Source organism: Podarcis cretensis (assembly GCF_951804945.1).
Source record: "Podarcis cretensis genome assembly, chromosome: Z".
Classification (NCBI taxonomy): domain Eukaryota; kingdom Metazoa; phylum Chordata; class Lepidosauria; order Squamata; family Lacertidae; genus Podarcis; species Podarcis cretensis.
Window position 1 is genome coordinate 12,266,133 of NC_137184.1, and position 21,496 is coordinate 12,287,628.

The 21,496-nt window shown below is 45.5% G+C and overlaps 2 protein-coding genes and 1 long non-coding RNA gene across 10 annotated transcripts in view; 1 reads left to right on the forward strand and 2 right to left on the reverse strand.

Annotated features, from left to right (window-relative positions):
- The first annotated feature begins 874 nt into the window (after positions 1–874).
- Positions 875–12,247, forward strand: ARPC5L (actin related protein 2/3 complex subunit 5 like). The gene is made up of 4 exons (XM_079962280.1): positions 875–1,138; positions 8,277–8,347; positions 9,402–9,578; positions 11,609–12,247. Exons 1-4 carry the CDS (start codon positions 973–975, stop codon positions 11,669–11,671), a joined length of 477 nt encoding a protein of 158 aa, XP_079818406.1. The 5' UTR covers positions 875–972; the 3' UTR covers positions 11,672–12,247.
- Positions 6,111–8,285, reverse strand: LOC307207952. Its single transcript, XR_013834884.1, has 2 exons — positions 7,059–8,285; positions 6,111–6,912 (listed from the first exon to the last, which is right to left on the reverse strand). It is a non-coding gene; the product is annotated as an uncharacterized lncRNA (long non-coding RNA).
- A 1,020-nt stretch (positions 12,248–13,267) lies between the features above and the next one.
- GOLGA1 (golgin A1) overlaps positions 13,268–21,496 on the reverse strand; it is a 44,108-nt gene continuing 35,879 nt past the window's right edge. For all 8 annotated transcript variants that reach the window (XM_079962054.1, XM_079962053.1, XM_079962052.1 and 5 more), the window contains 7 exons: positions 20,098–20,200; positions 19,417–19,577; positions 18,353–18,511; positions 17,767–17,826; positions 17,042–17,188; positions 15,658–15,744; positions 13,268–14,893 (listed from right to left, as the gene is read on the reverse strand). In XM_079962054.1, coding sequence (XP_079818180.1) covers positions 14,813–14,893; positions 15,658–15,744; positions 17,042–17,188; positions 17,767–17,826; positions 18,353–18,511; positions 19,417–19,577; positions 20,098–20,200 — 798 coding nt within the window. In that variant the 3' untranslated portion in view covers positions 13,268–14,812. The remainder of the gene's footprint in view (positions 14,894–15,657; positions 15,745–17,041; positions 17,189–17,766; positions 17,827–18,352; positions 18,512–19,416; positions 19,578–20,097; positions 20,201–21,496) is intronic.

The following is a 21,496-nucleotide window of genomic DNA, read 5'->3' on the forward strand; positions in this document are numbered from 1 at the left end:
CTCCCCAGCCAAGGCCGGGCTCAGAGCGGCTTACAAGCAATAATAAAAACAAGATGAATGATTACAAACTTAAAAATAAAATACAACATTAAAATAATGGAACATTAAAATATTAAAATGTAGCCTCATCGCAGCATTTTTTAAAAAATGAAGCTGATTGGAGGGAAATTGAAACAAGCAAAATGTGAAATGAATTGAAGTTGAACTGGACTGAGGTAAATTGACCTGGGTGTTGGCCATGTTGAAAAGGGCCAAAGTTCAACAGAGAAATCGGAGTGAATTGAGGTGAAAGTGAATCAGGTTCTGGTAGCTGTTTATATTAAGAGATTAGGCAGATTAACAAAGCCGCATTGTGGTTTATGAATTGAGGCCGCGGACACGCATATGCATCTTTATTTAAAAGGTGCACTTTTAATTCGAATCCCAAATCGAAGTGGCACTGAAGGAAAGGGGGCATAGTTGTCAACTTTCGGATTTGAAAATAAGGGATCAGTAGCCTCACCTGCCCCGGGAACAGTCTACGGGATCTCTAACAATCCGGGATAGCAGCGGGAAACTGCGCTGGAATAAAGGAATTTCCCGCAAAAAAAAGGGAAGGTTGACAGCTATGGAAAGGGGCGAGAGCGGGAAAAAAAGATGCTCCGAGCGGGGAGGCGGGGAAGGTGGTTGCCTTGTGAGGTCACGTGGGTAAGAGCCGCTCGAGGCGGAGTGACGCAGACCGAACCGGAGCTTCTCCTCTTCACACTTTCTCGCCCTCCGCCCTCGCCGCAAGCCAGGCCCCGCCCAGAGGGTGGGTTGACCGCGCCTGTCAGTCGGCCCCGCCCTCGCCCTGGCAGGCGGGCGGGCGGGGTTTCCTTTTCCGGGCAGTGCTGTCCTGAGGAGGGAAGTGTAGCCTCGGCGGCGGCGGCGGCGGCGTGCGTGGCTGTGGCGGCGGCGCCTCGGGAGAGCGCCCGGCTGCCGTCCGGCTCAGCTATGGCGCGGAGCTCGCTCTCCTCGCGCTTCCGCCGCCTCGACATCGATCAGTTCGACGAGAACCGCTTCGTGGAAGAGCCCGACGGCGCCGATGCGGGGAGCGGGGCCGGCGCGGCGGAGGCGGAGGGAGGAGCCGGCCCGGAGGTGGAGGCGGCGTTGCGGCAATATCCTTTCTCGGCCCGAGCGAGCGACCCCGGAGGCCCCTCGATGTCGCCCACCCTTGACTGGCAAGGCGCCCTTCCAGGGTTTCAGGCAGCGGGGTGGGGTGTGTGTGTGTGTCGGGGGGTGTCTCTGTCTGTCTGTCTGTCTTCCAGGCTTCCAACCCTCCCTAGAGATGTCGTTGGGGATTGAACTGGAGACCTTTCGCGTGCAAAGCATGTGCTGTGCCACTCAGCCTTGGTCCACCCCCATTAGAGATAAAGTGAAATGCTAGTGCTGAATAAAGATGTGCTTTTAAATACAGAGTCAGACCGTCGGTCCGCCTAGTTCAGTGTTGTCCGCACGGACTGGCAGCAGCTCTCTAATAGGGTTTGAGGCAGGGGGATCTCTCCCATCCTTACCTGGGGATGCTGTTGAGGATCCAGCTAGGGCCCTTCTGCGTGCAAAGCTAATGTTCTGTTGTTTGAGCAAGAACTGCTAAATAAAAAAGGAACGTAGGAAGCTGCCTTATTCTTTTTTTCCTGTGTGCCTCGGGCATTGCTTCTCTTCAGCCTCCCTCTATTTCCCCCCCTACCCGTACTCTTTTGGAGATCCCTTTGTTTTTGCCCACTTTTGTCTCTGTGTGCATCAGTGCCTTCATTTCCTGCTACTCTCTCCCCAGTGTGCTTTGGGGCATTTCTCTGCTGCCCACCTTTCTCCCTCTTCTCCCATATGGGCCATTACTTCTCATCTTTATTCTCTTCCCTGCTCTGTTTCATGGGGCATTCTTTTTAAACCCTTTTCTCCCCATGTGCCTGGGTGCTTTCATCTTTCCCACTTCTTCTCTTCCCATTGTCTTTGTATTAATCTGTGAAAAAACATTAATTTTATCCAGAACAGGGATTCTCCTTTAAGCTCAATGTGAATTGAGGGATCACCTCATAATGTTTTTTACCATATAGGGGAAGGACTGTAGCTCAGTGGTAGTCTTTGGTTTGCATGCAAAGGGTCCGATATTTCCCCTCTGACAAAGGGTCCGATATTTCCCCTCTGCTGCAAGTCAGTGTGGACAGTACAGAGAATAATGGACTCAGTAATGGGTACTGACTGTTTGAAGGCCACTGTGCTAGATTGTCCTCCTCTGCCTGATCTTTCCTTCCCTGATAGATTCTAAGGAGATGGTTGTATCTCTTGTTGTAGCTGCTTTTATGGAGAAGGCACCATTCTTTTATTTCTCCCCCCTCCCTGGAATATTTCTGTCCACTTCACTGCTTATCATTCTCTCTCTTCGAGCAACTGTCACTGAGGAGGAATGTAGACTTTGCAAGATCAGGCAAGTGCGTAGTTAGCCATTTACCCTACTGTGAAACTCTGGAAAGCCTTGAGAACATATTGATTCTCCTAAACACCTCATCTCTGACTTTCCCCTTTTGGCATTGGCAGAATTTGCTTCACATCCAAACACTGTCTCTCCTTTTGTCCAATAAAATAGCTAGAGTTCTATCCAGTGTTAGTCCTACACCCATTGAAATTGATGTGCATGCCACTCTTGGTTCATTCATTTCAGTGGGTCTGCTCTGAGCAGAACTTAGAATCATAGAGTTGGAAGAGACCACAAGGGCCAACTTAGTTGTGCACAACCCTTAGCTTCCTATGATTTCATTTAGTGGGGGGAGGGAGTCCTCCTTTACCTAATACAATGGTACCTCAGGTTACAGACACTTCAGGTTACAGACTCCGCCAACCCAGAAATAGTACCTTGGGTTAAGAACTTTGCTTCAGGATGAGAACAGAAATTGCGTGGTGGCAGCAGGAGGCCCCATTAGCTAAAGTGGTACCTCAGGTTAAGAACGGACCCCCAGAACGAATTAAGTTCTTAAACCAAGGTAACACTGTAATGGACTTCATAATAACCACGTTTTTCTTCCATCAGAGGGTCTGGGTAGTCCTCAGGGGTGCTCATCCTTTTTTAAGAAGGCAGAGGTTGAAAAGGGAGGGGTATGGATGGAGCTTGCATTTGAAAATCGCCCAGGGTAGGGTGAAGCAGCCTCTAGTGAAGGAACTGTCTTAAGGGTTGGTCCTTAATGCCTGTAGCCTTCTGGAAGTTGCTTTACTTGTAGTGGCTGCTGATTGTAGCCATTCGTGTCTAGTCATTACAAGGAGGGGCAGCTTGGGTCTGGAAAATTGTGTGAATGATCTGAGGAGCTTCAGATACCTGCAGAAACACTGTCTGAAAAATGGGTGTGTGTGCATCTGCACAGGCTCTGTTGGGGAAGGGTTATGAGTGTGTAGAGAGACCAGGTGATGTTGCAGGGCAGGTCACCGTGGTATGAGGTTAGCCCTACCCTGCGGCTTTCCACAGTGTGTAAGCAATTAAAAACACGCGTAAGGGTCGTGAGGCATGCTTCCGTCATGCATGGAATCAGGTTTGGCAAGAAGGCACTTGCCTTACTGGATCTCTGAAGGGTGCTGGTGACAGGGGCGGGCTTGTTCGTGCCAGCCGGAATTGGCAAATGTGGCCCTGCCTGTGCCTAATGGTGAAATGGGAGCCTGTGCTTTCTGGAATGAGGAGCAGAAAGTCCAGTTCAGAGACCAACAGGTCAGGAAGCTATTGCTTCTGTCATTTCCAGGAGAGAAAGAAAGATGTTAAAATATGAGTGTGTGCTTTTGCTCCAAAAAAAAAGATGTTGAAATGTAACCAGAGCTGAATTGATGCAGCTCTGTCTTGGACAGTGCTTGCTGAGAGACTGAAATAATGTATTTAAAGTGTGACCTTGTACCGTCTGTAATATTCCAAGGAGGCTAGTGACAGCTGACGCACTACAAAAGACAGGAAAGGCCAGCATGTTACAGAATCAATAGTATTATCAGCTCTTTCGTGGGTTCAAACAGTATATTTGCTGCTGGGTTTGTCCTATCTGCTTGCTTGCTTTCTTGCTCTCAGTAGTTGGCATGTGTATCTTTCCAGCAAGAATAACCCCATAGATTCAGAAGTATAAGCTTTATGAGATGAAGGGGATGTGACTCACAATGGCAGAATTATGAACAGAAGTGTTAAATGCTTTGAGATTCTCAAGATGAGATGCTTTGAAACAGTATTGTTCATGCTTCTAATGATGACTCTCCCAGGTGTGGCACCTCTTGGCTTTCTCTACCTTTCATCTCCTTTGCCATTGGATTTCCATAAGTTGTTCTCTTGGTTAAATGGAACACACTAGTCTCTGCACTTAAATATTGTTATTCTTTGCTGAGAGTAGGCTGTGCAGTTGGTAGAAGCATATTTCTGCTTGGCTGAAGAAGTCCTGTGAACTCTGTATGAAAGCAATTTCCAGAGCTTGGGTTCCTGCTTTGGATAGGTGTCTTTTTAATTTTTAGGTAGCTGTTAGTTATGCCAGAGTCTGAAATCCAAAGTTAACTGCATCCTTGTAGATAACAAGAATTACAAATCAACATGATTGTTTTTTCACTCCTTCTCATTTTGTTGTTTAAAGCTGTGGTTTACAAACTCTTATTTCTGGGATTCTAGGAGCCCCTCCACAAGATTAGTAATTTGGGGGTGGGGGTGCTTCCTGAAAGATTGGTTAACTAACAAACTATCTTCCCCTGCAATGTACAGCCTTAGGTTTTTATGGGGCTACAGTGATGCAGTGCATGGTTACAGTGCAGTAACCTTTAGGATTATCTGCAATGCAAATGTATTGTGCACCAGATATGAATGGGGTTCTTTCGCAGACAGATCTGCATAGAAGGTATTCCCTGTAGAGGTGTGAAGTTTGAAAAACATGGGTTTGCTGCCGGTGAGGGTAGTGTTGTAGTGTTTGAAATTAGCCAGCTGCATTTTGCACCTGCCTGTTGGCCACTTGCTACCTGACATCTTCACCATCTGGAGGTGCACGCCTGGGGATCATTGGCTCTTGACTGTTTTCACACACCAATACCACATCCTGTAGAATTCTATCAGTTATATTTTATCTGCACAATCAGAATGAATTTCAGGAACCAAAATGCTTTTTCTGTGCAGCCTGAGCTGAAGCAGTGAACAATGTTATAATTAATTGTAGCTTGTCTTCACTTACCCCACCCCACTGCCCTGCTCACAGTTGTGAAGAATATTCTTATGTTATGAATGGTCCATATCACCATTAATAAAAGAGATAGGAAGAGGCCAATACATATGTTGACTGTCCCTGGATCAAGTGACTTTTCTTCTTTAAGTTCTCAAAGCTTTTAACCTAGCTCAAGGTTGTCCTCTAAACTAGCCAGATATTTAACTGATAATCAATCAATCATAGTCAGTCCAAAACTGAAAAATAAGACTTTTGAGATATCTTGCCCAAAAATGGCAACTAGACATTCCGTTTTGGAGACGGAAATCTTGGTTTAAGGAGCCATTTGGTGCCTAGTTTATATATCTGAGTTTCTAACACTAGATGAGTGTTGTGGGTGATTTAGGGTCTATTCTTCATCCCTTAGTGAATGAAACAAGACACTTTGGGTGCTGTTCTTCCAGGATTTGCCAAGTTGTGAAATCACCATTAAAGGTAAAGGTAAAGGTAAAGGTAAAGGTACCCCTGCCCGTACGGGCCAGTCTTGACAGACTCTGGGGTTGTGCGCCCATCTCACTCAAGAGGCCAGGGGCCAGCGCTGTCCGGAGACACTTCCGGGTCACATGGCCAGCGTGACATCGCTGCTCTGGCGAGCCAGAGCCGCACACGGAAACGCCATTTACCTTCCCGCTGGTAAGCGGTCCCTATTTATCTACTTGCACCCGGAGGTGCTTTCGAACTGCTAGGTTGGCAGGCGCTGGGACCGAGCAGCGGGAGCGCACCCCGCCGCAGGGATTCGAACCGCCGACCTTTCGATCGGCAAGCCCTAGGCGCTGAGGCTTTAACCCACAGCGCCACCTGCGTCCCTGAATCACCATTACTGGTGAATTAAATCAAACCATTGAGAGTTCCTATGAAGGAAAAGAATATTCCACTCCCTGTTGTTTTTTGCAACTTTTCAATGAATGAATAGAGTTAAACTGGTAATAAAGATGATCAGAATAACTCTGCTGCCAACCACCGAGGGACATAACCCAGATTGTTCCTTTTATTAAGAGGTCAATGCCTTTTAAATTTGAATACTGTAACATGCATAGGTCACACAGGCGTTTTCTGTGCTGCTAGCATATTTGGATGTCTTGTCTCATTTAGTCTGTACAAAAAATTCTTTACCACTTACTGTAACCAAAGGTTTTCACTTCCACCCTTGCCTGCAAATTCATTTGCAGTGTATAACTTTGGTGATTAGATTGAAGGAATTCCTTGTCTCCCAGCAAAACTGGTCTGTGTACTGGGATGTGACAGTGCATTAGAACTGTGGTGCTGAGGAGTAGGGTTGTGTATTTGCTATTTTAAAAGCTCGAGTTTAATCTTCCAAACTGGTGTTCTGAAACCTGACCTTTAGCACCTTGCTCAAAATGTTTCTATGGTAGCTTTACTTGTCTTGTGAGAGACAACAGTACAAGAAAATTTGAAAGATCCTGTGTTGGTTAAAAGAGTGTTGAGAAGAAACAGGTATCAGGTAGTTGAGAAGATTGCATAGGTAGGCAGTGGGACTCCCCTTAGCAACTGCCTCATGCATATTGAGGAAATGACTTACCTTCTTGCTACTGTTTAGCTGCAAATGTTCAAGTTAGACACCTAAGACCAACTAAGAAGGTTGAGCAGTCTTCAGTTTCTTGTAGCTACCCTTAAATTTGGAGTTGTGATGTTCATGTGGGGTGCTGGGTATATTTGAGGAAAGTGAGTGTGTGCCCTAGTCCAGTGTTCCCCAACCTTGGGCCTCCAGCTGTTTTTGGACTACAACTCCCATCATCCCTCGCTAGCAAGACCAGTGGTCAAGGATGATGGGAATTGTAGTCCAAAAACAGCTGGAGGCCCAAGGTTGGGGAACACTGCGGCCTAGTCCATCTCCCACCACCATTCAGCTGAATGGACATTTGAGACTGCTTCCCTGAAAGGCAAAAAAAATAGCCTTAGTTGCTGTGTAGGCTGCTACTTGCTCACTGGTTTCAAGGTTGGTAGTCCTCTTATATGTGTGCCATCCATGAGACTGGTTGCAGGCTGTTTAGTTTTCTTATTTTGTGTGATGTGGTGGAAGCATGTGTTTGTGTGTGTAGACGGGTCTTTGCAAGTTTAGCAGCCCTAATTCATTTTAGTGAAAGGTTTGAACTTTGTATGGGTTTAAATTCCTTGCAGCCACTGGCAACACCAGCTCACTGCTGCTGTGAGTTCAGTCTTACTCATTTCAGCTAAGTAAAGACAACCATAAAAAATAAGGGGCGCTTTTAATCTTTAGTGTGTTTGTGGAGATTTAATAATAAATGCAGCCTTTTTGTCTACTGTTCCTTTGGTGTCTTTTCTGATTCCTTGGTATCCTGGCAGCCGCATAAGTAGAACATAATATTATCATTTTAAAGAAGCTTTAAGGAGAAAGATTAACAAAATCAGATTTGTTGTAATAATGGGAGAGTTATACTGATAAGTTCCAAGGATGTCTGAGACATCAGGTTTCCTTGATCTGATAGTTCTGTCGCTTCTGCTTTGGATGATAAAGGGTTTCCTGTCAACTATAATGTGAAGTTTCTTTTAATAAGTGTAGAGGAGATTGACCTTGGCACGGGAGGAGGCCTTCCTTGCAATCAGTGACGCTTTGTGTGATGGAGATTCTAATGGACTCCTTGTGGAGTAATTTCAGGGCAACAAAAAATGAAAGGCACTAAATAATGTTCATCACATGGGAGAGGGGAGCAAGTTCTAATTTTGGAAGACTGGTTCCAGCTTCAATGTTTTTCCTTTATTTGCTTGATAAATGAAGTGCCTTGTGGGGCATCTTTGCCTGCCTCACACAAACTCAACAGATGCCCGTTTCTGTGGCAGAAGCCAGGTCGTCAGCATTCCTTTACTAGAGTGAATTGTAGGCTGCCTGGCAATGGTTGGGTTTCCTCAGGGTTGGTCAGTGCCCAAATTGATGTCCTTGGGTCTAGCTAATGTGTCACTGTGCAGCGAGTGCTGAGAAACCCTGGTTAAATTTCCAGGCCTGGTACAGGGTGCTGGTTTTGTGTGTGTTGTGTGGGTCAGCTCAGTTGCTTTAGTTCCTTGACTTATGTGGCTGCACAGGTGATATGCTCAGAGCTTTCCATGCGGCTTTACAGAATTCTCCTGTCAACACAAAGAACCATGCAGCAAAGGTAAGTTGAATCCTGGAGAAAGTCATTGTTTTGATAATCAGAAATGCTTAGAATCTGGAGACCTTCGGGTTACAAACACTAGAATGTAAGTGCCTGTCTCCCTAATTGCTCACCAGTGCTTGGCTGGGGGCACCCCATTTTTGTATTGCTCTTTTTTAAAAAAACACAAGCCATCAAAAATGTATTACATAAAGAAATTCCACATTGCCTTGAAGAGGAAGAATAAGAGTCATCTTAAATCCTTCAAGAACATCTTTCCAGAGATTGTGTTACAGTTACGCTTAGTTGTGGTAGTGTAAGTAATGAAGCTACTCCGTATATCTTCATAAGTGCCATCTTCCACCGCTTCCTGATGCCACAGCTCCAACATATTGGGAGCATGGTTCTTCCCAATGTCCTGCTACTACCAGGGCTTTTTTTTCAGCCAGACCTCGCCAGAACTCAGTTCTGGCACCTCTCAGGTGGGCACTATTGCCATTATAAGTTCATGGTGAGTCCCAGCCCCCTTTTTGCTAGAAAAATAGCAGTGGCTACCACCAATATAACAGCAGTCAACCAAAAGCTCACCAAGCTAAGGGTATCTTTTCCGGCAGAGAAGGTTCTGAGCATTCCTCCTTTAATCAACATTTATTAGTCATTAATCACCTAACTAGGTATCATAAAATGTAAAAGATAGTACTGTAGTACAGTACTGTTGAACAATCTTATAAAACACAGGGGTTCCTCATTGACAAGGGAGATGCACCCTGTACATGCCCTTGTGCTTTATTTCTGAGGTTCATAGTTCCTAATTAAATCTTCCCAACTCTACCTCCTAAACTTCTTTTCCACCCCTCCGCCTTTTTTTATCTCTAGATCTTCATTCACTGCTCTGTTGACCCCATAAGGTCAATAGTGACTCCTTTGGGAAAGACTGATCTAGTGTGTTTTTGGTAATATGAAAAGACTTGTTTCTGGATCCTGCCTTTGCTGTTAAGTGAGTTCCTGGGAAACAGCTGGTGTCGGTTGGGTTGTATTTGCGGTCTTATTCTTCTCTTGTTGCCTGTCTCTCCAGGAGCGGGCCCAGGAAGTGGTGCTGAAGGTTCTGACCTCCTTTAGAGGCAGCGAGATTGAGCAGGCTGTGAACTCCTTAGACAGCAACGGTATTGACTTGTTAATGAAGTACATTTATAAAGGATTTGAAAAGCCAACAGAAAATAGCAGTGCAATACTACTCCAGTGGCATGAAAAGGTAGGTGATTTCTATCCCAGCTTGGAGGTCCTAATCCACGTGGTTCAGCAGGTCGGTTCTATTTTTGAAGGGCCAGTGACGTGTCACTGCCCACTTGTACAAAACACTCTTGCCTGCAAGAGGATGAGGATTGGGGCGAGGCAGGGGAGGGGCTCTTGAGAAGTGTAATCTATGGAGGGATGAAAATGCAACATACAAAATTAGAGTTGATGGCAAGAAACATAAATGTTGTACCAGCCTTTCTGTTAGTGACTTTTCCAGGGTTGGCAGTGCAGGATACTCAATACTTGCCTCTCAAGAGGTGCAGATGTACCAGTGGGCGGGCTGGGGACGGACGACTTTTGTGTTCTCATGACAACATGAAACCTGTTTCTGCTTGCTTTCGTTTCCAATGGAAACGACAGCTTATGCCCAAAGTGGGCTGATGTTGCGGGGATGGGGAGTGTGGAGTTTGTGAAATCAGATAGCTTAGAAAGAAGAGTTTCTGTGTGGCCTGCCAGGCTCAGAGCAGCAGGGTGTTTCCAAGAGAGGTTTGGTACAGTGCCTGGCTTGTGCACCATTGTTTGCACCACTCTGCAGGGTAATAATAATAATAATAATAATAATAATAATAATAATAATTTATTATTTATTATTTGTACCCCGCCCATCTGGCTGGGTTTCCCCAGCCACTCTGGGTGGCTTCCATAGAAACCAAAAATACAGTAAAATATCACAGATTAAAAACTTCCCTGAACAGGGCTGCCTTAAGATGTCTTCTGAATGTCAGGTAGTTATTTATCGCTTTGACATCTGATGGGAGGGCGTTCCACAGGGCGGGCACCACTACCGAGAAGGCCCTCTGCCTGGTTCCCTGTAGCTTTGCTTCTCGCAATGAGGGAACCGCCAGAAGGCCCTCGGCGCTGGACCTCAGCATCCGGGCAGAACGATGGGGGTGGAGACACGCCTTCAGGGATACTGGGCCGAGGCCGTTTAGGGCTTTAAAGGTCAACACCAGCACTTTGAATTGTGCTCGGAAACGTACTGGGAGCCAATGTAGGTCTTTCAAGACCGGTGTTATGTGGTCTTGGCGGCCGCCCCCAGTCACCAGTCTAGCTGCCGCATTCTGGATTAGTTGTAGTTTCCGAGTCACCTTCAAAGGTAGCCCCACGTAGAGCGCATTGCAGTAGTCCAAGCGGGAGATAACCAGAGCATGCACCACTCTGGCGAGACAGTCTGTGGGCAGGTAGGGTCTCAGCCTGCGTACCAGGTGGAGTTGGTAGACAGCTGCCCTGGATATAGAATTGACCTGCGCCTCCATGGACAGCTGCGAGTCCAAAATGACTCCCAGGCTGCGCACCTGGTCCTTCAGGGGCACAGTTACCCTATTCAGGACCAGGGAGTCCTCCACACCAGCCCGCCCCCTGTCCCCCAAAAACAGTACTTCTGTCTTGTCAGGATTCAACTTCAATCCATTAGTGCAAAGAAAAGAAGCCTGCCTTGTGCTGCGGTTTCTCACAGCTTCCAAGAGCAAATTCAGTCACCTGAGGTTAAGAAGCTGCACCTGCCCAAAGCCATTACAACTGTAGGGTTATGGAGGCTAGCCTTGCTTATGGTTTCCCCATCCCATGTGCACAGAAGACTCAGAATGAAGTCTAGCAGAAGCTCCCATCCTCAGCTATTCAAGCACAGCATTCTCCCTATCTTATTGTCTGGCCTGGGGTAAAGGGATTCATAGAGCCAAAGGGCTAACAATAGGGGGGAATCAGTGAACTCACATAAAAAAGCAACATTAAAGTCAGCAGAAAACTGATGGGTTCTTCTCTCCCTCCCACCTCAAAAAAGAAAAGAAAAAAGAAATAGCGAGAGAGATTGATACAGCCTGGTTACTCAGCCCATAAAATTAACTGGTTTTACATGAAGAGGTGATGTACCTTTTTTAGAGGTTCTGCAGATTGGGTGAGCACAAATGCTTATCATTCACTGCCTCATTTGCTGGGGTGGGCTTGAACTGGCCCATAAACTAACTTTTCTTTCTCTTCCTGTCGCAGGCATTAGCAGTAGGTGGCCTAGGCTCCATAGTCAGAGTCCTGACTGCACGAAAAACTGTTTAAAAGACTTTATGTTCTCTGGAATTGAGACACCAAGAACTCTGTTGGAGTCAGGAAGAAGTACTGGCTACACCGATACTTTGGTCCACTCTTCTAGGAACCACAATCTACTGAAATACTGTGTGTGTATGTGGCAGGCGGGGGTGTCCCTGCTTCCTCTCTTGGAACAGTGTCCTTTAACAGAGGTGGTGGTGGTGGGGCAGTTTTATGTATTCTTGTTTTCTGACTATCAAGGCAGGAGCTGGGAGGGGAGTCTGTGTTGTGAAGGGAAGTGGGGGCAGCCCGTTTGTGTGCAAGCACCTGCTTCCAGAACAGCTACAGCTCTAGCCAAGTGTGTGTGGGTGAGTGAGACATTAATTTAAATTTAACAATTATTTGGGATTTTGGGATGGGGTGGGGTGGGGAGCTGTTATGTCAGATGCAAAATGAGAATACCTTGTTTTGGGGGTTGGAAAAGGGTTTTATTATGCAAGAGAGCTTTTTGTACATAGTTGAGACTAAGTGGGCTGAGTATGAAGTTGGTTTCATGTAAAGTGCCTGCTGCTCTTTCAAAATAAAGTTCTTGGATGGTTAGAATAATTAGCAATGGATTTTAATGGGAGTGGGCTGCACCCTCTTCTGCCTATACATCCAAACACATACATTATGCACACCCACACACATTCTCTCTGCCAGGTTTTTTTTTTTATAAAAATAACCTACTGCTACTATGTGGTAGAGCTTTCATTTTTTTCCATGGATGTCACTTAGTTGTCCATACATTCCTGCCTAGGAAGCTTAGCTTTTATATTTAAATCATGTACCATTTGGGTTTGAGGAAGCTGAAATTGATTTTGATATGGTGGAAGGCAGCAGTAGTCTGCTTTATATGTTTGAAAATCCAGATTTTCCACATTCAGACACTAATCTCAAACTGCTAACTAGTTGCCCATCTCCCCCCAAAAGATGGTGGTAGACAGATGAGTCTTTTGTCAAAATAACACATTGTACATGTCTTCCTAGCGCAGATCAAAGGCTAGTTTCCATAATAGCAGCTGCTAAGATGCCTTTAGGAAGCCCACAGGTAGGACCCTTTGTTCTTGCAGGGTAGTATGTGGCCATTAGAGGTTGGTTAAAGACAAGAGTACTTCTGAAAGACAGCTTGATTTTATAATCCTGCTTTAAGCTTGCCCTGTTACTGTATTGTAAAGTATTACAGCCTAGAGAAAACACATTATAGTACATTCTTAATTTGAAATTGAGGTGAAGTGCTGTATCGACTGTGAAGCTGAGAATGGAGTGCAATCTTTTCAGGAACCTGCACAACAGACTTCCAAGTGGACTATAGGGGTAATAAGTAAAGCAGTGCAGTTGAAATAGGCACTTTGCAGTCACAGCAGGAAAGGTGATGTGGCGTTTTTAACCCTGAATGGGGAGACAGATGACAGAAGGGCTGTTCACGTTCTCCGGAGGACAGAGTCTGCCTCTTCTGTGTTTAAAAAGAGAAGAGAGAACTAATTCCACATGCCCAGTGAAAAACTTTTCCATTAAGCAACCGTAGGCAAGGCTTGGAACCTCCAGTTCTACCAGTTAAGTATATACCATGAAACATGAAGATAATTAAGTAGCCTCAAGTTTTAATCAAAAATGTATTGCACCACAAATTAGGACTCTACAAGCCATTACATAATACAGTCCATATGTACACAGAATGAATGGACTTCCCAAGTGTCCATAAAGGCTTTTTTCTACATACACTCCAAAGGTGGTTTGTGTTTTCTTTGTACAAGGAGAAAAAGTGCATTGGTTGCTACCGTTGAATGAATATACACACCTCATTCGTGCTCTGATACCTTACCTTACAAGAATTCAACACTAAGGCTACAATAGAGTCCTGCCCAAGAGGGTTTCCATACAATACCTTTAAAAAGGTGACTCTGGGAAAATACAATAAAGTATCAACCAGTAGAAATTTTACGCTGTGCTCTTGGTAAGAAAAACCAACCCCACCATGGCTGATTTTTTCTTCTTAATAAGCACTTTGTAAACAAAAATATACTGTAGCTTAGCAATATGCAGTGGCAATACTAAAATTGCAACCTGCTCTCTTAACATGGTTGATGTTCTGTACAGAATAGACAGTATCTTTACATAGACTGGTTAATAAAAATATAGGAGTGGGGGGCTTTTTTGTTTGGTTTATAACTAAAGAAAAAAGAATTCTTAAGCAAGGTCATGTACTTTGTTTCTTCTTTCTAATGAGCCAAACTGACTGTTACTTTCAAGTAGTGTAAAAAAATTAACTGTGATTATGTGAGGAGCTCCCCATCTGTTAAAGTAAAGCAACATGGATTGCTAGTGTTGCAGCTGAAATGGAGCTAGGATATGTTGTCAGAGGCTGATGCACCTGCAGCTCTCAGCTGCCCCCTTCCCTGCAAGCAAATTTAGCAAGAGGTGAAACAGAACATGTTCTCTCAAAGCAACCCCATCACCTGTTTTCACTTTAAAAATGAAAGGTTGCCACCCTCCTTCCGCTCTGCAACTTGCTATGTTCATCTAGAAAGGTAAGGCAAGTACATGAAGCTTTGTGAAGACCACTTAATCATTTTTCTTTAAGAAAAATAAATCTGGCCCTGGCTGAAGCAGATGGGGCTGTTTGCAGCATAGGTGTGAATGCACCAGCAGTTTCAGTCAGCCTTGGTGAAGCAGTGCTGAGAAGGGAGGTGTTATCAGTCTGAGAAAGCAGAATTGCTCCCCATCCCGACAAGGTTTTCTACACTGTCTGGAATGATGTAAGTGCAGAACAGACACATGCACTTGTTCCTCAATATACAACACTCGGGATTTCTGTTTGTGACAGAAGCTGCCCCATGCTGCTAATTCCTGCCACCAGAATCACAACCGCTTGGGTTCCACAAGGCCTCAGAAGCCAGGGCCATTTGTTATCACTAAATGATGGAATAGGGAGAGGGGGTGTCAGGCTGCAGCAAAGGACACTCCTTTTACAGTACAGCTTTGTAAACAATTTTTCAAAGTTCTTGTACAAAAATACTGTGGTGACAGCAATAAAGACACCACCTCAGTTGGTGGGTGCAGGATTCTTTTCATAGAAAAAAAAAAGCAGCTGGAGGCAGGCAGTACATCCTTGGGTCAAGGGGGGGGCATTCACGACCACGGAGTCCTTGGACTTGAGATGGAGGGTCGGATGCTGCCCCTGGGAGATGGTTTTGACCCAAACCACGACATCTGGCAGAAGGAAAACAATAAGACAAAAAAAAGGCACACCATTAACTGATCAGCCAAACATTAGGGGCAAAGGAAGGTGGAAAATCTGAATAAAGCTGTGTGCATCTGCAAAGTCCCAGCAGAACAAAAATGGGGAGCAAGAAGTCAATACCCTGAAAGTTTCCACAAAGATACATAGGTTGAAAAGCCATCACTAGGCCAGTCTGGGGTGTGAAGCTAACGCAGAAAAGTGATAGGCAATCTCAGTATAATGCAAGACAGACAAGCTTAATTAAGCACAGGTCTCTGAGGACAGATGCAAGAATCCATCAGCAGCCAGGAAGAACAGAGGAGCCACCAGGACATGGACTTCTGAACAGTATGTATATATACGTGGAAAGAAGACAACTCTGGAGTTGATAGAATTGCAAAGAAGAGCTGCATTCCCTTGATAAGGCCTAGGTGACCCATTGCCATGTAGAAGCAGCAATTTGCAAGCACATTAGAAAAAGGCCTGAGTTTAAATATACTTAAATATATACTGAGCTTAAATAAATATACTTGATGCATGCACCCTGTAATGCTAATGGCAATGTGGCTGAGACCCAAATTGAAAAGGAAGATTCCCAAAGCACATGTGATGGAAGGACTGGAACAAAAGCTCCATTTCTGGCACATAGACCCACAATGCCTGCTTCACACATGCAAGCTATCCCTTGATATAGGGGTCATCAAGTGAGGGAAGATGCCCAAGTGAACTTGTAAGAGCTCAAGCAAAGTCTTACCTTATACTCCAAGGTTTCCTTGAGCATGTTTTCTTCCTCTTGAGAGAAGTTTAGCAACACAGACATGGCTTTTATCAGGTGGAATGCCTGAAATGCAATAGCCGGTGAGTTACAATTGATTTTTATGTATAACCCTTACAGATTTGATCACAGAGGTACAGCCAACTAGCTAGAGAAAAATGCTTGTCGCTCTTGGTGTGTGCTAGTGGGAAATGCCTGGTGCTGCTGGGCAGTTTGAAGAAACCAACAAATAATCTGATTTTTAAACAAAGTGTAATTTGTGAATTTGGGGGCTATGTGCACACACAAAAACATATCCACATTCTGACCCGACCTGGAGAACAATGACCTGGTCCCAAATCAATTTGTGTGTGTGATGGTGGAAGCTAATGCTTATTAAGGTTTAATCTGATCTGCCATCTTGAGTCAAAATGGCATCTAAATGGTGACAAAGTCCACTACCTGAGTTAGGCAGCTGAATCTATGCCAAAGAATGGACAGAGTCACACCAAAGTAATGTTTCAACCCTTCATCTTGATCCAAAATGGCATTTGGCATCCAAAAACTGACAAGGACTGCTGCCTCCACCTGAGTAACCCTTGTACTGCATTTGGAGATAGTACTGTATTTTTCTGTGTATAAGGCAATGATTTTTGCTAAAAAAAATTAGGCAAAAATTGGGTGTTGTCTTATACATGGATAATGAATGCAGAAGGGGGACGTGCGATTAATGGCAGCAGCAAGCAGGAGGTTGGCGGCGGGTGATTGGTGGCTGCAGCAAGGCCTGCTGGCGATTGGCTGTAGCTGCAGCAATTGGGCAGGCGATTGGCAGCTGTGGCGAGGCGGGCAGGTGATTGGTGGCTGCAGCAAGTGGGCGGGTGGGCTGTTGGTGATGGTGAGCGGGCAGACAATTGGCTGTGGTGAGATGTGCGATTGGCAGTGGCTGTGGCAAGCTATTAGCAGTGGCAGGCAGGCGGGTGAGCGATTGTTGGAAGTGACCGCCCCCCAAGCTAAACATGGGGGTGTCTTATACACGGAAAAATACAGTATCTTGAGTGGTGGTTGAATGCATAGAGAACAAATGGGCAAACCACATTCCAAAATATATAGGAGAAAATAGTGGATTAGACTTCTGTGTTTCAAGCTGGGATTCCTGAGGTACTAGCTTATTGTGGTTAATTTTGTACGTATGCTTCATCAAGGTGGCAGGCAAAAATTCAAAAATATTCTGAATTTGAAGTTATGGTATGTCACATGGAACTTATCACCTGAGGTATGTTGATTCACAGCCAAAAGCAAAATAAAGAGGGAGGAAACTGGAGGGCGGGGCAGGAGGATGAGGACAAGTTAAAATGGCATCGTCAGTAAAACATGTTTTTCTTACCTCTGATTCCCGGCAGGACATAAATTTTAGCACCACGTGCTTAAGGTATTCAAAGTTTATCTCTCGGGAGTCATTCAGATCGGAGTTGTTTGTTACAGTCAAGGCAGCACTGGGGACCTCAGGGACCTCACCATCGGGTCGCATTTTCTGAAAAGGATAAAAACCAGTGCTAGCTTTAAGGGACAGCCAAAGCCGCCACATGCAACACTCCTGAAGCCAGGGCTCACATCCTCCAAAGCCATTCTGGAGAGCAAGAAACAAATGGGCCCTGCTGGGTCTGCATATATACCACACTATCAAATTCTGTTCCCCCCTCCAAAGGCGACTATAGCAACCTACATAAATTATGCAAACTGGGTAGCTCATTCACAGCAAGTGCTCACTAATTTGGATCATTTGTTCCAGTTATGCTAGCTAGTCCCAAACAACACTTGAGAAAATTCAAGTCACCACTCAGGCTTCCAAAACATCAGTAGTATTACCCATGCATATATTCATCCCCATAAGTGCTAGAAATTTGTCTTTACAATAAAATTCAAGAGCTGACATCCTCAAGAAACTGAATTCTGCTTCTGCCACCAAATTCTACACTTTTTTTCCTTTGCATGCTAAAATCATGGCATGCACGCGCGCGCGCGCGCACACACACACACACACACACACACACACACCAAACTAGTCCCTATGATAATGACAGACTGCCATTCAGCATAAGCTGAACTCACCAATTCTTTCTGCAAGGTTTTCTTCAGCTCTGCCATCCTCTGCTGCAGCTGCTTTATTGTCTACCAGAGGAGAAAGGGTAGGGAGAGAACATCAGTTCACAAGTCTGGCCATCAATAAAAGCCACTTCACCTCAACTATCAAGCCTTTTCCACAGTGGCTCCCCACTTTTGGGATGCTCTCCCCAGGGAGGCTTGCCTGGCACTTTCATTACATATCTTTAGGTGCCAGGCAAAAACACCCTTCTTCTCCCAAGCTTTTGGCTAATTAAACAACCTATGGCCTTTTAAACTGGGTGGTGGTGGTATTGTTTGACTTAGACTCCCGGAACTGTTCAAAAACCAAGGCACAACTTCCGATTGGCTGTAGGAGCTTCCTGCACTCAATTGGAAGCCATGGAAGCCACATCAGATGTTCAGCTTCCAAAAAAGTTCATAAACCGGAACACTTACTTCCGGGTTTGTGGCGTTCAGGAGCCAATTTGTTCAGGAGCCAAGCTGTTCAACAACCAAAGTACCACTGCATATCAGAAACAATTGGAAGGAGGGGAAAAGTAGAAGAAAGGCTTATGAACAGTTGAACCCACACCTTGTTCTTCTCTGCGATTTGCTGCTCCAAGTCTCTGTTTTCCTTCTGGAGCTGGACAATATCAGTGGCCGCCACCTCCCCGTTTGGCTCTGTTCCCCCATCTTCAGAGGGACACAGATGCTTTTTCAGGGCTGCAGAAGTCAGTTCTAATGTAGCAGCCTAGCAGGAGGTAAAAACGGGCTGGATTTAGCAAGATCAGAGAGGCGACAGAAAGAGAGCTTATGTGCATCCTGAAAAGATTTGGGACAAGTAGGTTTCTCCTGGCCACATATGAAGGGGCAGGGTGGGTGAGAAGAGATAAACAAGCAACAAAACCACAGGAATAATGGCTGCACCAAGCTACAAGCAGACCAGCCAATATGGGTCAAAAGGCTGTACTGGCACCTCCAAAACATATCAAAGAAAGCTTAAGGTAGAAGCCGCACATCTGTGATGAGGTAACCCAAATTCTGAAAACTGCATAAATTGTGTTTATTTTGCATATATGTGTTTTGCTTCCACAATCATGGGAAGTGTTAAGGAATTATAAAGGACATGGAAATCTTACATAGCAACCCTTCTGGCTTCTTAGATTTCATCAGGCATTGCCCATAAACTCAAGTGCATCTTTGCATCCATAAGGCTGGAAACTTGTCAGGTTTTAAAAAAGAAAGAAAACAAAATTGTTGGCATTTAAAAATCTGTCACAGTAGGTGGAGCCACAGTCAACGCATTCTAGTTTTGGGTCCACCTTTACCCTTGTTGACTTCTGCCAGGGGAACACAAAAACTAAGGAGCTAACACTGAGTTGTTTCCACCCTTCCCGTCCCCAACTGTAAGGAGGTAGGTAGGAGGGTGGATGACAGCAGACCAAGTCTGGGGGGGGTGCCCCATTTCACCCCTAATGACATTATGGTTTGGCTGAAATTGCCCAATGGACTAAATGGGGAGGTGCATGGTCTGGAGGTTCCCCACTGCTGCAGTGTTCTAGCACTGAAGAGAGGAACATTCCAGAGGAGAAGCCACAGTGTTGTTTTTAGAAAGGCTAAGGGCTCGCCCTGCCCAAGGAGGGGGAAGCTGCTTACTTGCTTCTCGCTGGCTAAGAGGCGCTCCTGCTGGAACTGTAGTTGCTCTTGCAAAGCACTCATCTGTTTCTCTGCCGCAGCTTCTGTCTCCATGGCCTGGTGCTGGCACAACTCAAGGTTGGACTTCAACTGGTCCATCTGCAGCAGAAGTGCATCGTGGTCTAGAAAGAAAGGGAAACCAGTTTAGAGGCAGGGAAGAGAGGGTGGGATGCAGTCATTAATCAATAAGCATTCAGTCCAAGAAGCATTCAGTCTGTTCCCCCAATTTTATCCTCACAACAGCCCTGCAAGGTAGGCTAGGCTGAGAGAGGAAACGACTAGCTCAACATCACCCAGCAAAAGATTCATGGCCAAATGGGGGTTTGATCCTGAGCCTCCCAGGTCCTAGTCTGCCATTCCAACATAACATAATAAAATTCAAAACAGTAACAATTAATTGCACATTTATTTAAAATGCAAGTAAACCTATTTAGTTTAATTAATTCAACAGAACTGATGAACTTGATCCAGTCATTCCATCCACTTCGGACCACTGTTCTAACCTGTGGTGCTCCAGATGCCATTGAACTACAATTCATCCTGAGCTACTGGCAGCTGCTGACGACAGCTGGAGTCCAACAGCACTTGGAGACCCACATCACCCTCCTTGCTACTAGTAAATGAAGCTTTGCTGGGTCTTACCTTGCCTTAAGTGCTTCAGCTCTTCCTCTCTTTTCAGAAGTGCCTCTGCTTTCTCTGCAATCAGCAGGTCCTTCTCATTCAACAGCACAGTCAGTTCCACAAGCTAAGCCACCAGGGGGAAAAAGAAAGGCCATGGACAGGTATGATGTAGCTTCCAGCCCTTGCTTTTCAGACATTCCAAAATGAATGTTTATCATAATCCAACATCACTGTAAGACTGGACCTACTTGAGGGCTATTTTACACTAGGCACTGGAGTGCTATATCAGAAAAGGAGGATGGCAGCCAAAGATGATGTCCTTTCTGTGCAAAATCTGGTGTAACAGCATGTACAAGCAGAAGTGTCCAGACAACATATGCTACCTGGACAAATGTCGGCCCTTGCCAACCTGGGGCCCCCCAGATGTTCTGGACTTCAATGCCAATGTGCTGGCTGAGCTGATGGAAGTTGTGGTCCAAAACATCTGGAGGGCACCAGGCTGGCTGAAACATTTGCACAATGAGCTTTCGTGGCTATTTCCTGTCTTTGCTTTCGGATCTAAAACAGCTAACTTTCCCTCCTTCCCTTACCTCACCTCAACACATGATGCTTTTTGACAAATGGCTGTTCACACTTTCAAGGGTGAGATGCAAGCAACACAGGACACCTGTGGAGAGGGCTAACTACTGGCCCTGATGGCTGTGCTCTGACTCTACAGCCAGAGGGAGAAATGCCCCTGAATACCAGTTGCTGGAAGCCACGGGAGGGGGGAGGTCTCTTGTGCTCGGGTCCTGCTTGTGGATTTCCCATAGGCATCTGTTGGCCACTAAGGGAAGAGGATGCTGGACCAGAAGGGCCACTGGCCTGATCCAGCAGGTTGTTCTTCTGTCCCCCCCCCCCACTCCTCTCACAAGCTCACTCAACTCTCTCTTCCCCTTACACTGTCCTCCATCCCCAAATATCTGGAACACCTTTCCCCCTCTCTAAACTGTTTCTCCTCAAAATCCTCTTTGTCTTGATTAATCCTGATTAACTTTGCTGGACCTCCAAACCTCTTCTGTATCTTCCTAAATTTGCGGGTTAAGAATCCACCATTTCCAGACTTAATTTCTACAGCACCCAGCACCCTGCTGGAGCTAGAGGAATATGTAACAGGTGAAGAAGGATCAAAGGCTAAAAATGCTCCAGAGCCTCCGTGAAGAAGTGTGACAGATTTCTATGGTGAAAAGTTCTGGCTTCATAGCAGAACAAGCCCTGGTCCCCAAAGCCACTGCTTTGGATAAAAGCTCTGCCCAAACACAATTCCCATTTCATAAACAGCAGGGAGCAGGTGGGGGAGGACAAGGAAGTGGGGGAGGACTCTATCAGAAGGGGATTTTTCCTAGCCACTGAAATGACTGGTTACCATGAACAGTTACCG